General features: G+C 51.3%; 1 protein-coding gene across 1 annotated transcript in view; it reads left to right on the forward strand.

Annotated features, from left to right (window-relative positions):
* The window catches only part of Daam2 (dishevelled associated activator of morphogenesis 2), a 109,419-nt gene that overhangs the window by 57,343 nt on the left and 33,302 nt on the right, over positions 1-18,774 (forward strand). Inside the window, 6 exon segments of the mRNA XM_033766430.1 lie at positions 8,250-8,472; positions 10,960-11,049; positions 13,301-13,375; positions 13,799-13,893; positions 16,191-16,524; positions 17,416-17,526. Coding sequence (XP_033622321.1) covers positions 8,305-8,472; positions 10,960-11,049; positions 13,301-13,375; positions 13,799-13,893; positions 16,191-16,524; positions 17,416-17,526 — 873 coding nt within the window. The 5' untranslated portion in view covers positions 8,250-8,304.

Below are 18,774 nucleotides of genomic sequence, written 5' to 3' on the forward strand. Positions count from 1 at the left end.
GCCATGTTCTTCATCCCCACCATAGCCGCTGTGCTGTTTCCCTGCCTAAGGTGCCACATCCCATCCTCTGTACCCTCCTTCAGTTTTCCCATCTCTTCTAAGACTGGCTGGATGTCACCTTCTCCTGGAAATCTGCTTTGACTTCTCATTCCTGCTGGACAAGGTCCCCCTCTGAATGCTACAGAGCTTTCTCTAATTTCTGTATTATCGGTGCCTTGACCCCTTGTGCTCCTCCACTAGAAGGGGACACCCTCAAGGAAAGGGACTATGCCTTGTCACCCACGTCGGGATCCCGCCCTTGGCCCAAAGCTGGTAGTGAGCACCTATGTTTGAAGGTGACACTGTGTCCTCAAAGCCAGCCCCCTCTGCTGATAGATCTTGGTTCTTGGACAAGTTGCCTGGCCTTAAGCCGGCATTTGATGCGATCACCAATAAGGAAAGGCAGTGACACAGCTGATAGGGTATTGATGAGATAACTCAGAAATGACTGTCACCATGCTTCCTGCCAAGGATGTGGCCAAAGACAGCGCCAGTGGCAGGTCCTTTCCCTGTCACTCTATATGTGGAAGTGGGGAAAGGGATAGAAGCAGGCAATTTGAAGGCCCTAAAGCCACAATGTTTGCCCCAAGACTAAAGAGAGGCTTATGAGCCAGTGCTGGCTCAACAAGAACATGGCACATGGACTCCCAGGCCTTACCTGTGTCTCTCTGAGTAGCTGGGTGCTGTTGACCGAGGCATGTAGCAGGTCCCAAAGACTCTGTGTCACCAACTGTAGAGGATTCTGATGAGCTCATAGGGTGATCAGGAAGTTGAGGTTAGATTTCAGAGCCAGTGAGACACCTAGCCCAGCTCACAGGAAGTGGAGTACTGAGTTAGGGAATTGAAATCTCTAGAACCCTTGAGAAAATGCAGAGCTGATCTCAAGGTAGCAGCCATGCGCCCCATGGCTTAATGGTTTAGGGTGGGGGCAGTTCTGGGTTGGAATCCTAGCTACACCACTGACTGTGTGCTCTTATGCAAGTGAATTTGCCTACCTGAACCGGGGATAATTTGACCTTTGGGAGTAGGACTGAGTTGGACAATGGGAAGGTTGAGGCTGGCAGAGTAGTCTTTAGTCTGCACCAGCCATGACAGAGAGAGGAAACTGGGTCCCAGAGAAGCGAACACTGTGGTACCCCTGACCCGTGCGAGTAAGTGGCAGAGCTGAGGCAATCCCACCCTCAGAGTTAAGGTAATGTTCCTTGCCGCCATGGAGGGCCTGTGATTGTGACTCTGGCAGGGTCACAGGAGTGGAGAGACCCTCCCAGGGTCCTGGCAGCCCTCATAGGAAGTGCTGGCCTAGTAGTTGATGCCGTTCGGCCTGTGTTCAGGGGCTCATGGCCCTGAGAAGACCTTGTCCCTACTGGAAGAGGGGAGGCAGAAGGGGACAGGATGTGAAGGGGAGGGAGCTGCCCTCTCTGGGGAGGTTTTCACAGAGAGAAAAGGGGCTAATGCTGGAAGCAGGTTAAATCCCTCAGGCCCGAGGTCAGGCCTGCTGGGTTTCCTTCTGTCCTTGCTTCCTGTTTTCCCTTTGCTTCTCAATTCTGCTCTCAGGCAAAAACCGCCACTGTTCCTCTCCCTAAAGGGATTTTGCAGAAGGGAACTTGCTGGGTACCTCACCTTTCCCATTCCCTGCCTGGTGTCAGTGGCCAGGTCTGTCTGTCTGCTTGTCTGTCTGTCTTAAAATGTTTTATTTATTTACAACTGACACCTACTTGTACATTTTTATAGGGTGCAACGTGATGTCTCAAAACACTCAAATTTGTACAACGATCAAATCAGTGTCATTAGCGTATACAGCACCTCAAAGATGACTTCTTTTTTACAGGCATTCCTGAGACTAGGTTGTTGAAATGAATTGATGGCTAGATGAGGGATTTTTGTAGTATATACTTTACAATATTCAGAGCAAAGAAATGGTCCCAGGAGACTCCAGCTCGATGACTTTGCTTTTATTTGTGTAGCCCTTACATGCAGTACTGTAATGTATAACAGATCATAAAGCTACAGTCCAACCAGCAAAAACTGTAGCACTGTAGAGGAAAGCCCTGTAAGGCTGCACTGCTTCTCGTGCTCCTGAGACTAAGTGACAATGGGCATTGTAAGTCTGAGCAGCAGGTAAGTCTGAATAGTCCTTAAAACAGGTCCTTAAATGAGGACTATCATGACCTTTCTAACTAGGAAGGGCTGAGGGCCCAGGGGCCAGCTCAGCTCCTCTGGTCTAGGTTTCCTGGCTGGCTGACTTCTTAATTCTGTCGGGGCAAGTTCCTCCCAAGCCAGACCCCGGTGGCTCCATTTAGCTTGGCTAAGGCTGGCAGGTCCTGGTGCCTGTCCCTGGCAGGGCAGCCTCATCTCATGGTGACACAGAGAAGAAGCCAACAGCCCAGTGGCTGTGCCACACCTCTAGTGAGTGCCCAGGTGACCTCCACTTTTCTTACCCAGTCTGTCATCCACGCCTTTCTGACATTCAAGGGATCCTAGGATGATCTCGGTGTCAAGGGAGGAACCAGAGGCCCTGGGAGGTTGAAGGACTGCTCGGGGTCATCAGCCAAGAAGGCAAAGCCAGCAGTGAGAGTCCAGATTGTGCAACTTCACGTTCTGCTTCTGTCTCTGCCACCAGTGGGTGGGAGCGAGGATTATGCTGGAGCAGGGGGTGGGCGAGAAACGGGGCTGTGTGAGGTGGAAGTACTTCCTCGTGACCATAGAGACATAGGTGGCCTTGGGCATCTCCATCAGCCTCTGAGGCCAAGGGGACTTGGAGACTAGAGGTGTTTCTAAGCTCTGCTGTGGGGATGGAGGGAGGGTATGGGGACAGAGGCTCACTAAGTTGGGAAGCCAAGCCCTGGTGGGGCAGTGACCAGGCTGCAGTCTGGATGCTGGAGTCCTGGGTTTGAATCCCAGCTCTGTCTCTGTGTGACCTCAGGTAGAACTTTCCTCCTTAGACCTCATTTTCTGATCTCTACCATGAAGCCCCTCCCTGCTGAGAGCCTGTGGTTTTAATCTGGGTTGCTCAGATAGGGACTCGAGGAGAGGCAGGGAAAGATGTAAACAGGTGTCAATGGGAGAGGGCCATCCTAGATACATAAACAGACCCAGGGTGTGCTGGGTGTTTGTCAGCCCAGACCAGGTCAATTCTTCCTGGGAAAGCCTGGATGAGGAGCAGAAGAGCAAAGAGCAAAGCATGTCACACCTATAATTCCAGAATTCTAGGAGGCTGAGGCAGGAGGATCACAAGTTAAAGCCCTGCCTGGGCAACACACACACACACACACACACACACACACACACACATACATATGTATGAATAGGGCTGGCAGTGTAGCTCAGTGCAGAGGCCTTGGTTCAATCCCTAGTGTGTGTATGTGTGTATGTTTTTTTTAAATTGAAGGATGAAGGCAGGAATAAGGGCCTATAGGTGTTCCCAACCCTAGTCTTGTCAGTCTGCACACCCCAACCCGGCCTCACAACAGCCTCTTGAGTGTTTTCCCCATTCTTGCTCTCATTCACCAGCTGCTGCTGTATTTCTGAGGCTGATGAACAAAGACAACCTGGTCTCTCTTCTGCAAGATCATCTCAAACTTAGCCTTGGGCAGGGGACCCCTCAGGTCATCCATCCGCGTCTGCCTGCAGACTTGGAGCTCTCCTTAGACTGACAGACTGTAGGGTTTTGTCCTACCCACTCTGGGCCATTGGCATCATTTGCCATGGAAAACCCCAAAGTCTCTCTTCCTCAGCTGCCGGCCTGTTCTGGGTCATTGTCACCACGCAGCGTGATTGCTGTATTAGCCTGCGGTCCACTTCCTCACCCTCAGCCTCTGGGATTGTCCTCTTTTTGATTCCTACGAAGGTTCTTGATTGCTTATCAATTGCTAGTAGTCAGATTTCAGTCAGTATTTCCTGACTAGTAAGGGCCCCTCTTTCCTCCTTTTCTAAGAACGGAAATAATTTCCTGATTGATCAAGAGCATCCACAAACACAAGTGTTTTGCTAGCACTGTGTTATGGTTTACACTCAGATGTCCCCCTACAGCCTCATGTGATCATAGGAGGGACTTTTGGGAGATGCATTTTAGCTGGCTTGCTGTTAGGAGGTAGGGCCTGGTTGGAAGAGGCAGGTCACTGTGGGTGTGACCTTGAAGGTTGTATCTCCCTTCCTGGATCCTCCTTTTACACTCTTTGCTTCCCTGTCACCATGACACGAGTGGCTTCTCCTCCACCATGCCCCTGTGCCATGCTGTCCTGCCATGGAGCCAGCTGACCCTTGACTGAAACCCCTGCAAACTGTGAGCCAAGATAAAACTTTAAGTTCCAATTGTTGGGTATTTTGTCCCAGCACTGAGCAAAGTGACTAAGAAACATCTTAGTACCAGAGAAGTGGGACTGTTGCTATGACTACCTGAGTAGCTTTTGGGACTGGTTCATGGGAGGAGTTTGGAAGGGGTTAGAGATGGCCAGAGAAGCAGCCCTAGAATGCTGTAATCTGAACTCGAAAGGAGATTCTTGTCAGGATTCTGGTCAGAGCTCAGAAGATCTGAATGCTGGCAAAAATACAGACAGTAAAGATTAGGCTCAGGCAGTTTCTGTTGGGAACAAGGACTCCATGGCAGTTGGATTGCAGGCCATGTGTGTTATGCTGTGGCAGAAAATTTGTCTACGTTTTGCTTATGTCCTGAAGCTGTGGAGACTAAGATTAAGGTTGGCAGACTAATTGATCTGGTGGGGAGCATTTCAAGGCAGTCCAATGTTGAAGCCGTGGCATGGATACTGCTTGCTGTTTTTAGCAAGTCTCTACCAAATATCAGGAGCAAAAAATCTTTTTTTTTTTTTAAGTTTTCAGTTTCACCAGAAAGAAACTGCCTATAAAGTAGGAGCAGAGGAGAGCTTGGTTGCTAAAAAGATTAGCATTCAAAAGAAGCCAAGCACTTTGGATCAGAACGATAGGAAAAATGGCTTGCAAGTATGTCAGAAATCGGCAAGGCCCACTCAGCTGGCTCGATGTTGCAAAGGTGAAAGACTTTGGTTTGAGAAGGAAGTCTCAGGACACACTATTGGAGAAGAGTCACCTAGGGACTGGATTCCCCAGGATTCCATTTACTACACTCATCTATCCACTCACTCGGAGGTTTCAGCAGCCATGAGCCAAGCAGCATGGCTACTGGTCAAGCCAAAAGCTGACCTTGGTGTCATCCAAATGGTGCTGGTTTTAGGCGCATGCAGAAAGCAAGAGTGGTGGGGTCAGGAAGGCTTCCACCCAGATTTCAGAAGAAGGCCTGGGAAGCCAGGCAGGGGTGCCCCTGAGAGGGCAGTGTGTGAAGCTGTGAGGTTGAAGCAGTGGAGCAGATTCTAGAAAGTTACAGAAGGCAGGAATGTGGAACATCTCAGGAAAGCCGCAGGGAGTAAGAGCCAGTCCGTGAGAGGAGCCATGAGGGCTGCAACCACTAGCAATGCTATAGGGGCAGAGCTACCCAAACCCTTTGGAGCTAACGTCTCATTGCCACAACTTGCCCTGAGTGCTGGACACAGAGCTACAGGATTTAATGTTTTCCCTGCTGTGTTTTAATTTTTGTTTTGGTTCCATCGGTTTCTCACCCTCTTCTCCTGTTTTGGAGTGAAAATGCTCATCCCATGTCATTGTGTTTTGAAAGTGTTTAAACTTCTGTTTTGCTTTTACAGGGGCTCACAGCGAAGAGTTTGCCATGGGTCTCAGAGGAGACTTTGGACTTGGACTTTTCAGTAGTGCTGGAACTGTTAGGTCTTTGACAACTCTTAGAGATGGACTAAATGCAGTTGCAGAAAGATGTGTGCATGAATCTTTTGGGGGCTGGGGCCAGAATGTTATGGTTTACATAACAGGGCTGTTCCCTGAGAGCAGCGGTGGAGAACCTTTTAGAGCTTTCAATGATAACAAACAACCTGCTGTAGCATGCATGCCATTGGCTTGTCAACACTGCCCTAAAGCTTCATTTTATTGATCATAGGTGGGATTGGATTATAGGGGCAGTATAAGTGGCTTGCTGTTAGGAGGGTAGGACCTGGTTGGAAGAGGCAGGTTGCTGTGGGCGTCACCGAGAAGGTTATATCTCCCTTCCTGGCTCCTTCTTGATGTCTCTGCTTTCCTGCCACCATGACATGGTAGCAGCTTCTCCACCACCATGCCCCTGTGCCATGCTTTGGAGCCAACTGAGCCTGGACTGAAACCTCTGCAAACTGTGAGCCAAGATCAACCTCTCCTTTAATTTTCAGCTGCTGGATGTTTTGTCCCAGTGATGAGGAAAGGGACTAAGTTACTGTGGAAATGGGGGTGGATGCCAGAGAAGCAGGAGGCACAGCCCCTCCCTTCAGGGAGCCTTCACTCTTTGAGAGCCAACGTGGAAACAGAAGAGATAGCCAGTAATACAGGGCATCCCTGGATAACATGGTATATGAGAGCTTCCTGAACCTCTGTTTAAAAAGCCCATCACAAATTTTATAAAAATAAAAACAGAGCCAGTAAAAAGTTCTAAAATGGATCATAGCTCAGATGAAAGGCCAGATATGATTATACTGCATTATTAGCTAGATCAAGAGTTCGGAAATAAAGCAGTGTCCTTTGGGAGGCACCTCAAGTTCACTAGGAACAAGTTATGCCACATTATCTTGTTTTCTTTTATGATAAGGTTCTAGAGCTTGGTCCAAAGTGCCTTAGATTTAGCATTTCTGGAGTTCAAAAGGGTTTTAGGAAAAACCTCTCATGTTGTGTTTAAGGAAAAGAAGGCTGGATAGGTCCATGGATTTAGAGCTGCTTGGAGGGCGGTCCATGGATGGGATTGTTGTGTCTTTGAGGTCTGTGTCCTTGTGGTCAGTGTTTTGTCAGTGATGTAGGTGGCGAACGTGGTGGCATTCCTAATCTGTAATGGTCTGAATCTAGGGGAAACAGCTAAGAATCAGGATTCAAAATATATCTTGATAGCTGCACCCCTCCCCAAGCTAGCACAGATTAAAAACAGAATCTGTACTAAAAATTAAGATCTCTTAAGTACAGCATGAAGAGTCTCTGGTATGGCCATAGTTGGTGCGTGAGCTGAGAGTTTCTGCTGACCCCATCCAGGTTGTCTGAAAATATGTTTATCAGTAAACTGTTTACCTGGAGTGTGACTCAGGCAGTGTGTTTGTTTACTGTCCTGAATGTCGCCTGGGCAGGTGTCATGTCAATCAGTGGATCCTCGTATGAAATAAATTTGATAAAGTTGTCATTTTTCTATTTCCCATTATCTTATAAAAATTTGCAAAAAGTATATGCAATGTTTGATCATCCTGTATTTACGTAATTGGACTGGAAGTGGGTAAGGACCAGTGGTAAGGGTGCTTCTGCCGCTTGGGGCCTGTGTGCTGATGGTTGGACTTACTGACCCAGAGGCGATGGGACATCCATTCCTGGGGTCGTGTTCCTCCTTGGTCTGGTCATCACTGAACTGGCAAGCCAGACGCTTAACCTTTTCTGTTCCAACCATTGTCCTGTTGTTGGATGCCCATCACTCTCAGCCTCTGCCCACCAGTGCCTCTGTTCTGTGTTGGTGTGAAAGGCAGATCTAACCGGTTTCCTTCTATGTGTTGAACACCATCCAAAGGTCATCCCCATGCCCAGAGGGCTCGCACCTCCCGGGTGATCTTTCTGAGGACCGCCAGGCTCCTTCAATGTGGATGGGTGAAGCACGAATCTGCTGACATCTCCCATTCACCCTGACGTATCTGCTCACAGCAGCTCAGGCAGGACACTGAGCAAGACTCTGGAACCTTCCATCCTCTGTTCCCCTAAAGGCCCCTGTTCTCAGTGCCACATACAAGCTCAGTGTTTCCCTGCCCTCCCACCTCTACCCTTTGCTCCCTGCTACTTTAAATCGAGACCTGAAATGAGCCAAGTGAGGAAGCAGTCTGTCTTATCTTCCTGAGGGGATAGAGTCCCACATGCCAGTGGTGGACACTGTAGGAGAGGCCTGCTCTGACCACCTGGAAGTCACTTTCTGCAGCTGCAGCCCTCTTCTCTCTGGGGGCAGAGCTGGGCTGGGCTGGGGGAAAGGACATGTGAATGTGTCCAGCTGGAGAGAGCGGAGGAAATAGAAGCTGTGTGAGAAGTGAGAGCCCCTGACCGTCTGGGGGTCCGAGAGGTCCTGATGGCAGAGTCTCCTCTGGCCGCCACGCCTGACCACCCCGTGCTGTCTGTTCTGCGTCTAGGTCGCGATGAGGACCTAGGGCACCTGCCTGCTGACTGCCCCGGCCCACGGTGACCATGGCCCCCCGCAAGAGGAGCCGCCATGGCCTGGGCTTCCTGTGCTGCTTTGGGGGCAACGAGCTCCCCGAGATCAATCTCCAGGACCACTGCCCACTGCAGTACATGGAGTTCTCCAGCCCCATCCCGAACCCGGAGGAACTCAATGTCTGCTTTGCAGAGCTCGTGGTTAGTGAGGGGTCAGGGAGGTTGGTGCTGCAGCTGGGTCGGGGGAGGAAGGACAAGTGGACTGGGACAGAGACAGGAGCCTGTGTGGCGGGTCTCCTCCTCTCCAAACTCCTCCTAGGGCTGAAGCTGGCCCCCGAGAAGCCACCAGCGGTGTAGGAGAAACAGTCACCGGGGTGGAGACCAGGCAGCGGTCCCTAGAAGATTAGTCCTGGCATCCAGACCCTGTCGTGCAGTGGTCTGGCTGCCGTAGGAAAGGGCAGGACCAGGTTCTGTGGCTTCACACGATGGTGAGAATTCTCAAAGAACATCGGAACTCTTAGCCCCTCTTCCCTGTTTCCTGGAGTTTCCCAGGGATCCTTTTATTTTGGAGGTAGGAAGAAGGGACAGAGCAGGATCCTTTGGGGAGAGACTGTGCCCTTTGGAATAGGAGATGACTAGCTAGAAGTTTGGAGGTAGCGATGCTTATAGGAAGCCCAGGACTGGGTTGAGGTCAGGCTGACCACATCCCGTGCCTAGCCAGGGCCAGCCAGGGCTCTTCTCGGTCATCCTAGCCCCTGACTTCCTGACTCTTTGCAATGCCTGTCCAGACCAGCACAGCAGCCTGGCTTTGTGAGAAGCCCTGTGTGTGAAACTGCGGGCTTTGACCACAAAGAGACCGTCCAGGACGGAAGCACGGTCGCTCTCTTTGGAGGGCTGACAGGGGACAAAGCCTGCAGACCCAGGAGGTCCCTGGTGCCCTGGCTGCAGCCCTCAGTGTGAGTCTATCTCCTGTGAGCTCCAGGTTTCCCATGCTCCTAGGGCCAGGAGTCATGCCAGGGGAGGAGCCGTGTAGTTTGGAATATGCTTTCCTCCTCACGTGTTCTTGTGGGCACATCTGGCTCAGCCAACCCAGCCCTTTAAAAGACGGGCCCAGCCGGGCGTGGTGGCACACACCTGTAATCCCAGCACTCGGGAGGCTGAGGCAGGAGGATCGCTGTGAGTTCAAGACCAGCCTGGGCTCCATGGTGAGTTCCAGGCCAGTCTCAACTACATAGTGAGACCCTGTCTCAAAAACCAAGAAAAGGCCCGATGCAAGATGAGAGCAGGCAGGTTGGGTGGCAAAGTTGCCAGGCTTTCTCCTCGTGTCAGGTTGAGGAAATCTCATTGTTTTCTGATTTATCCCTTTCCCCGGGCTGGCGTGGGGAATAGAGTGTTTGCTGATATGGAACAGTATGTGGAGCCTGATAGTTACTGGGGACGTTTTCTTGAGTGGAGTGTGTGAGTCGTACAAGAAGGGTGTTGCGAGAGGTGTTTTTTTCTTTGTTGCCGGCAAAAATAGGCTCAGCGTCTTTGTGAAGCGGATCCTTGCAAGGTATTTTAGCACAAGCAAGGATGAGCAAAGTCTGAGCCTGGAGTCAAGTGTGGAGCAAACGAATGAGAAAGCTCCCTTGGGGAGACTGCCCAGTCCTCCCTTCCCGTGGGGGACCCAGGGTGTAGAGATGACTCCTCAGACAGGCACTGGCTCCAGAAAGGGAAGTCTTGTGGGGTAAAGAGACTGCTTTTGAAGAGCAGTTTCACCCCTGTTAGACAGGGAACCTTCTCACCCAAGTCACCCCCAAGTAACTCTAAGTGAGCTCCAAATATGACAGCCTCGGAATCTCCCCAGTTCCACCCCTTGGGTAGTGCAGACCAGCCCAGTGGAGCCCCAGTCTGGAGTCTGCACTGCCTGCTCTTGGTGTCTGGGTGGGGAGGGGCTGTCCCCACAGGCAGCCCTGCTGCAGAGCAGATCAACACCCTCCTTGGTGGGTGCACCCTTCCAGCTCTGTCTCGGATGTCACCAGTCCTCCCGCAGCCCACACTGGGACCCGTGCCGAGCCTGGGGGCGCCAGGAATGAGCGTTTGGGAGACAGACTTAAAGGGCAGATCGACTTGAAGCACGGGGCAGAGGTCGAGGTAGCGGTCAGCCCGGGTCTGTAGATGACTCTGTGAGCCCTTGAACTCTGGTGTTAGCAAGCTTGGGAAGGCCACAGGCAGGGAAATTACTAATAAGAAACCCAGGGCAAGAGGTTGAGGGACCTTAGGAGGCTGAGGCAGGAGGAGGATCAGAAGTTCAAGCTCAATGTGGGCAATTTAACCACTTAGTGAGAGACACAGTCTCAAAATAGAATTTAGAGGATGAGCTGGGGATGGGGCTCCTGCCAAGACCCTAGGCTCCATCCCCAGTGCTGCAGCACAAAAACGCAAAGGATGAGGGAGAAGCAAAGCAAAGCAATGCAGGAGGAGGACAGAGGACGGGGTGGCCCGGAGAAGGTGTAGTGTGGACAGGAAGGAAGGCAGCAGGATTACAGAAGGGCTGAGGCGGTACCCATTGCAGGCAGAGGAACGTCTGCCTTACCACATATTGAATCTCTGGGAGGAAGGAGTGGGCCGAAGGGCAGGTTTGAGGGGCTGAGCATTATAACTTCAGCCATTCCTGGGGTTCAGACCGCTTTGTTCTTGTGTCCTCAGGACGAACTGGATCTCACCGACAAAAACCGGGAGGCTGTCTTTGCACTGCCCCCCGAGAAGAAGTGGCAGATCTACTGCAGCAAGAAGAAGGTGCCCCTCCGAACCCCGCGGCGCCTCGGGTCAGGCCAGATCACACTCACTCAGGAGCTGCCCTGTTCCCTGCTCTCTTCCTGGCGCTGGGAGGAACAACACCATAGGAAACCTTGGGGTGCAAATGCAGGGAGCTGGGGTTTGCTTTCACACATCCCTGCAACTGAGGCACCCGTGGCTTCCGGGAGTCGTGTGGGCCGCAGAGATCAGCTCAGGAGTCTCCTGCCCTTACTGTGTGCGGCCGCACTCGGGTGCAGTCGGGTCTTCTGTGGGTCTTCTGCCTCCACCCCGTCCCAGGCCTGGGTCACACATGGGTTCTCATTCTTCTCTTGTTCCTTGCAGTGCAACATTGGCTTCCTGACTGTGGTTCTCCCTAGAAAGGGGTGTGGTGGGCTCTGGGTTTATTATTGTTATTTTTTCGTTCTTTGGAGACAAAGTCTCACTCTGTAGTCCAGGCTGATCTCGAACTTGCAGCAATCCTCCTGCCTCAGCCTTCCCAGGGCCCTGAGGAATTTTGTCTCTCCCTCTGGTTTCTTGGCAGTGCTAGCCCATTTGTAGCCCTTCTGTTGTGACAAGAGGTAGGGGCTGTGTGTGCTGCAAGCTTTGGCCTAGAGTCACAATGCACATTTATTAAGCACCTACAGAATACATTGCTGTGTCTAAGAATCTCATTGTGAGAGAAACAGGCTTTTAAAAAGCTCAAGTCAGGGAAGAAAGGAAGGGGGAGTAAAATTCAAGTCATCCTATCTCGTACTTTCCCCCTTGCCACGTTGATTTCTATGGGCTTCCCTTAAGTTGATCTCTTATGTAGCTAAAGTCAATGACTTAATGAAATGTAAGAGCATTTCACTGTTTTCCAAACCAAATTGTGGGGGATTTTTCCCCCAAATTTTCATGGATTTCCTCTGTCTCTAGCATCCTCCCCACCTGTTGTAGCCTAAATAATTGTTAGTAACCCAGTCTTCCCAGTCTACGCCTGCCCAACCTGTCACAGCCTCCTTATAGGCCACCGTTCATGTGGACAGTTCTACCACAGAGCATTGACTCCTTCTTTTGGTGCTGGGGTATTGTAGCCAAGGACAAGACCATAACTTTTTCCTCACCACTGAGTGATCAGCATTTAGTAGGTGCTCATTAAACACACAGAAGCTGGACAGCAGTGAGGCAGCTGATGCAAAAGTGTGTGTGTGTGCATGTGTGTGTGTGTGTGTGTGTGTGTGCTCTGAGGTGGCTGTTTTTGGCTGAGGGATTCCCTCCCCAAGAAGACAGAATGATGGGCCTTCAGTCCTAAAGACCTTAACACATAAAGCCACGTGAAGGCGCAAAGACCAGAATGAGGTGGTTTTCCCACTGGTGTACAGTGTGGGTTTTATGAACAGAACAGTGAAGTTGGAGTAGACAGAGCCCGGGGGTCAGAGGCTCCCCAGGGAGGTGAGGAGGCAGTGAGTCTTGGTGCTGACCAGCTAAGAGCACAGGAGGGCGGGTCCTGAGTGACCAGGGCTCAGGGACGGGAAGGAGCAGGATGAGGTTGCACCCTGGTGCAGGTCCACTTAGGGTCCAGCCAGCACTCGGACTCACCAAGCTCCCTGCGTTCCTGCCCACGCCAGGGGAGGAGCCAAGTTTCCTCTTGGGCTGAGTTTTAACCCTTCTCCCTCCCAGCTGCACAGGAAAAAGCGACAGTGACTAAATCATAGCCCTAGGCCCTTGCCAGAGACCAAGACCTCATGAGTCAGCCCAACTCACTCTGTTTTTGTAGTTGCTAGCTATTTACCAAGTACCTGCTGGGTACCTGCCACTGGCCCAGATGCTTTACGTTAGCATTCTTAAGCTGCGAGAAAGACCCACCCCAGACCAACACTTCTGAATGATATTATTAGGAAAGTGAAAGGTGTATAAAATATAAGGACAGACTTGTATTAGACTCAACCCCCATAGTTATATTTTACTAAATACAGGCAGAACAAATATAGCTGGAGAAAAGACCATTTTTTTAAAAATGTACTTGTTGCCCACCAAAAATAAACCCCTGCATAGCCCCTGCCCGTCCTATGCCTGGTTGTAAGATTCAGTTTTCCTAATCTGCGTTTGACCTGGGAAGAGATGGAAGTCTGGGGAGTTTGCCTCTTCCCTCAAGTCGCCCCCTGTGGGCAGGTTGGGAACTGCAGCCCTGTGTTGCCTGGATGAAGCTCAGGGCCTCAGGCCATCAGCCTGCCCTGCCACATGGGCCAGACTGACCATCGTCTTGTTCCAGGAGCAGGAGGACCCCAACAAACTGGCGACCAGCTGGCCTGACTATTACATTGACCGCATCAACTCCATGGCTGCGGTGAGTGGCCGCTCCCTTCCTGCCCTGCTGCCACCTAGAAAGTCCATGGGAGCTGTGGCGCCCCCCCCGGCCACACTAAACCATCTTTTCCTTCTCCTCTGTGCCCTATTCATCAACTTCCTAGCATTCCCAAGATCTGAAATCCATTCTCTCTCCTGTGGGACTTCTGAGTCTCCTAACATTTAGACAGGTATCAACCCATCTGGACATCACACGAACTTGGGAAACAGATTCTCCCTGTTTCCCAGATGAGGAAAGTAGAGTCCTGTCCCAGAACCTGGGTCTGCTCGGAGTCCGACACCGTCTCAGTAACCATTCCTTGAGGCCTCGACCTTCCCGAGGCCTCTTGAGTCTCCCCAGGGAAGGTGGGGGGATGAGTTGCCCCCCATGACTTCTGTCCCCCTTTCCCCATTGGTGCTGCAGATGCAGACTCTGTACGCCTTCGATGAGGAGGAGACAGAGATGAGAAACCAGGTTGTGGAAGACTTGAAGACGGCTCTCCGGACACAGCCCATGAGGTGACTGCTCATTTCCCTCCCTGACTTCCCCCACCCCAGGTGGGCTTTCCCCTGACTTCCTGAAGCCCCGTGTTCTCATGCTGGTCCGCGCTCCACTCCTAGAATTCCCTTGAGTCAGCCACCTTCTCCACCCCCAGAAGCCATTGCTCCGCTGGGAAGCTGCTGGGGTGGGCGGAGTGAAGAGGGAAAGGCAACGCGGTCCAGTCCCGTGAACCTGGGGGTCCTGAGGAGTTCTCTAAAGAGCAGGCAAGGCAGGCTTAGTTGTAGGAGGGAGAACAGAACAAGAGAGTGGCTGGAGGGACGGTGTATCCCAACCGGGAGGAAGGTGGACGGGTGGCCTGAGACGTATCCAGCCACTAGGGGGAGGTGTGGAGTCCGTGGAGAAGGCCATCGTGGAGGCAAGTAAAGGAGGAGAGATGGCCTAAGGCCAAAGGAGGACGCTTCCTCCTTCCTACACCACGCGGTGGGGGGGTCTGAAGACAGCCAAGACCACAGGACCCCCATGCACTTGGCTCTGCCCGGTGGTGGTTTGTTGGAAGTGTCTCATGTCAGCCGGTGGGAACCCATTGTTAAATCTTGAGCAATTTTGCAAACCAGTTGTTCCGCATAGCTTTGATTAAAATTTAAATTACATAAAACATGATTAAATAAGTTATATTAAAGGCCATACTTGAAAGGTATCAGCCCCTAATTACCTGATTATTTCTCCTATGTTCTGCTACTGCGCACTCTCTAGTGTTCTGCTCTTGAGTTTGCGTTCACTGGGTGTGTACGGTGGAGACACTGGACAATGGTGTGTCTCTTTCCAACGCCCCGCGCAGTGACATCAGGTCAATACCTTGAACGCGGCTCTCTTAGGAAGCATCAGGGCACAGAAGTGCTATGTGCATTGAGGTCTCTGCCCCAGGAGCTGAAGGCTGTAGCATCCTAGTCCCCAGGCCCTCTGCCAGGCTGGGGTCACTGTGGGAAGAGCACGCAAGAAAGCATAAGGTGGTCCGGAAGCAAAGGAGCTTGAATGGGGGGTGTGCCACGTTCACCCCACTTTAATTCGTTTTCATTTCCCTTTCATATGATTCCAGTTACAAAAGTTATGCATAGTCATTCTAGAAATGTTGTGGAAAATAGAAAGGCATAATAGAAAAAAGTAAAAAAAAAATACCTATTGTTTAAATCTGAGAGCATATTCTATTGTTCCAGGCACATTTGGACGAGAGCATAACCTACCTACGGATACATTTATGTATTAATTATGTGTTGTGTTTCCTAAGCTCAATTTATGACCCCTTCTTTATATCTTTATATTACTACATGAAAGATCCTAAATCTTTTTCTTTTCACTGTGTGTGTTGCTATGGATATCTGGTGCTCAGAATAAACCTATGGGCTGCTTCTCAAAAGTGATGTCTTTTGAAATAACCTAATAAAATAGAGAGGGTTAAAAAAATAAACCAATTCAATTAAAATATAGCTACCAAATATTAAAAATGCATGAGATTGCAGTAAATGTGCTTCTTTATGCCTTCAGAAAGAGCTGGGAGTGGGTCTGATAACCACCATCATCTTGAAGTACCGCTGAGTGGGAACGATATTTTGAGATAGCTGCTGAAATGAAAATTTGCTATGAGAATACCGATGCTTTCTTTGGGTGACAAAGTCACAGATTCTGCTAATAGCACTGTCCTTTATAGCCTACATCCATCGCTGGAGGAAATGCTCAGTTTTAGCTAGAGGTTATCAGAAATGAGGATGTAATTTTCTTTTCCTATCCAAGTCTTCGAACCTTTGAATGGTGGTACCCATAGACCCTTCGGGGGAACCCGGACTCCAGGCTAAGGACCCCTGAACTAGATGGGTTTCATTGTTTTCTGCTAACACTCAAGATAACTAACTCTGCTGTTTCCTCAAGGACTCCTGAAGTATAACTTCACTGCCTTGGTCTCTTGATTCGATGAGTCTGGTGGCCTTGTGTGGCCATCGGACTGATTCTTTCCATTCCCATTCTTATTGGAGAAGAGTCTTCAGGTTTTCCAATCATCTCTTACCCACATTCTGCTTTAGCTATGCAGCTGACAGTCATGGTATGCAAATGTACAGTATTTAAAATGCAAGTGAGTTGCAAGGTTTCATTCTGGGCGGATGGTAGGGTTTTAGTGCTTTGGATAAACTTTATAAATGAAAGCAGTAGCTACTGCAGGTGGGGTTTATTGTACACAGGAAGAGGGTCACTGATTGTAAAATGTAGGAAGTGTGGAAAGCAGACCCAGGCAACCTGTTCTGCTGCTGGCTCTGGCTGGTAGGTTTGTGACCCGCTTCATCGAGCTGGAGGGCCTGGCCTGCCTGCTGAATTTCCTCCGGAGCATGGACCATGCCACCTGTGAGAGCCGCATCCATGCCTCCCTCATTGGCTGCATCAAGGCGCTGATGAACAACTCGCAGGGGCGGGCGCACGTGCTGGCGCAGCCCGAGGCCATCAGCACCATCGCGCAGAGCCTGCGCACCGAGAACAGCAAGACCAAAGTGGCCGTGCTGGAGATCCTGGGTGCCGTGTGCCTCGTGCCTGGGGGCCACAAGAAGGTCCTGCAGGCCATGCTGCACTACCAGGTGTACGCAGCAGAGCGCACACGCTTCCAGGTAGGTACAGTGCCTGGCTGCCTTGTGCTGCAGCAGAGCTGGGCAGAAGTGAGGCGTGCTGCTGGGGATGGCATGGGCTGCATGCCTGCTGCCAGAAGGAAGAGAGGCCTGGACCAGAGGGCTCAGCCCGCCAGACACCAGGGCTTATGAGTCTTATGAGTCGTGAGCCTGGCTGGAAAATGGACTGGTCCTCCTTGCTCACTAGGATGCGGGTTCCCAGACCCTGGAGCATCAGTTTGCTTAGTTTTTTGTGGCTCAGCATCTGGTTCATGGGTTTGCTGGGGCCAAGACATTAGGTCCGAAGCTGGGGCCAGTGCCCGGTGCCGGGATGCTGGGGTCAGCTTGAGGACCTCAGGCCACACTGTCCTCTGTTCTTCTTTCGGACTTGCTAGAAAAGTACCATGGAAATAGCCAAGAAATAGAAAGTGTTGTACGCCCTGCACAGAGGGGGCCTCTGTAGACGTGAGTCAGTTCCGAAGTCTGTGGTTTATGTGCCAGAACTGGGTCATTCGTTTATTCTGTCGTCAAATGTGTTCGAGCCCTAGCTGTGTGTGGACTACGGCCCCTGATCCTTTGAAGGAGTAGAAAAGGGGCTAAGGTGTAGCTGTGGAGCTGTTGGGAAGTTGGGCAGGGAGAACTCGGGGCTCCAGCTGGAGGAGTTTGAAAGCCGCCCCGCCTGCAGAAGGAACATAGCGGAGGCCTGAGCGGGGCTGGGGCTGCGGTGTGGCGAGGCCATGGCGGCTCCTTGAAGAGGTGAGGCCTGAGGTGTCCGAGACGGCCTGGGGAAGACCATGTGGGCCGAGACAATGGATGGGGCTCCTGTCAGGAGCAAAGGGGTCGAAGTTGAAGTTTAGGATCCTGAACCTAACCCTGTTCTGCCTTCCCACCCAGACTCTGCTGAATGAGCTGGACCGTAGTTTGGGTCGGTACCGGGATGAAGTGAACCTGAAAACAGCCATCATGTCCTTCATCAACGCCGTCCTCAATGCTGGTGCTGGGGAGGTGAGGCCCCTTTCCTTGGCTCGGTGTGTGTGTGTGTCCTTCCCGGTTAAGTGGCAGAGAAAAGAGCCAAAGCGTCTGGGTGGTATATCGTATCATCTTCAAATTATCTTTAGAGCCTCTTCCGTCCCTCACTCGGGCCTCACTGTCACGAGGGTAACAGAGTGTCGGCCGGCCCTGGACCTCCTGTAACCTACAATCTGTCTTATTAGGGGTTCTTCCTCGCTGTGTTAAGGACAAATTCTGACTCCGTTTGCCGATAAAATTCTTCTTGCTTTACCTGAACCTGGGGGCGCTCCCAGGAGTTTCCTATAGAGGCAGCATGGCATGATCTAACTGAGACCGAGCATTTCCTTCGGTGGCCTGTGTAGGCTATAAAAAAAGCAGTGCTATGAGCAGAAGCACAACAGATTTCCAGCAAGCCCGGCTGATCAGGGCAGCAGGGGCTCACTGACGAGAGGAGGGCCAGTTTCCAGCCCCTTTTTTTAGAGCGTTCTAGACGCTTCTGCACGCTTTCTGGGTTAGTTGGAGGCAGTCTGGTAGCACTTTCCCTTAGAAGGCGTGGCTTTTCCTTTGGAATCAGGATTGGATTCTTAGACCATCAAAATGGCAACATTAGAAGAACTTGAAGAGCAGATAGAAGCTCCAGACTCTTAAGGCAATCAGATGCCCTGGTCAAGGTCAACCGGAAGGACAAAGAGGGTCAAAGGAACGATTCAGGGATCTCTGCCTGTCCCTGTTTTCTGCCAGAACACGTTTGTTTTTGCACGCGGCCCTGCTAACCTGCATTAGGTACAGTTGGCTGGGGGAATAACCTGTCCCTGGTGCTGACATCACCTGTGTCACTGCCAGTTCCTCATGGCTGGCACCCATTCCGATCAGTACGTAGCTGTACTGCATCGGGTGATTCTGGTGACCATCATCCCTGTAGGTCAGTTGGGTCATGCCTGTTTTATAAATGAGGAAACTAAGGCTTTGCCAAGACCACAAAACTCAGGAGAGACAGAGCACAGACTTAGGGCAGGACTTGCCTGACACCGAAGCCCCTGCTTGCTATCACTTCACAGCTCTGCTCTTGGAGGCCAGAGGCTAAGAGGACTCTGGTGAGGGTCCAGAAGGACACGAGGCAGGACCCCCAAAGGGACTGGGCAGTGGGCTTGTTCTGAGATGGCGGGGTCAAGGCCATCTCCCTGGTGGTGATGGGGGCTCCATGAGCGACTTGGGGGCATGAGGCCACCCACTGTGTCTGGT

Source organism: Fukomys damarensis, unplaced genomic scaffold, assembly GCF_012274545.1.
Source record: "Fukomys damarensis isolate Sample0158 unplaced genomic scaffold, DMR_v1.0_HiC HiC_scaffold_20, whole genome shotgun sequence".
Lineage (NCBI taxonomy): Eukaryota > Metazoa > Chordata > Mammalia > Rodentia > Bathyergidae > Fukomys > Fukomys damarensis.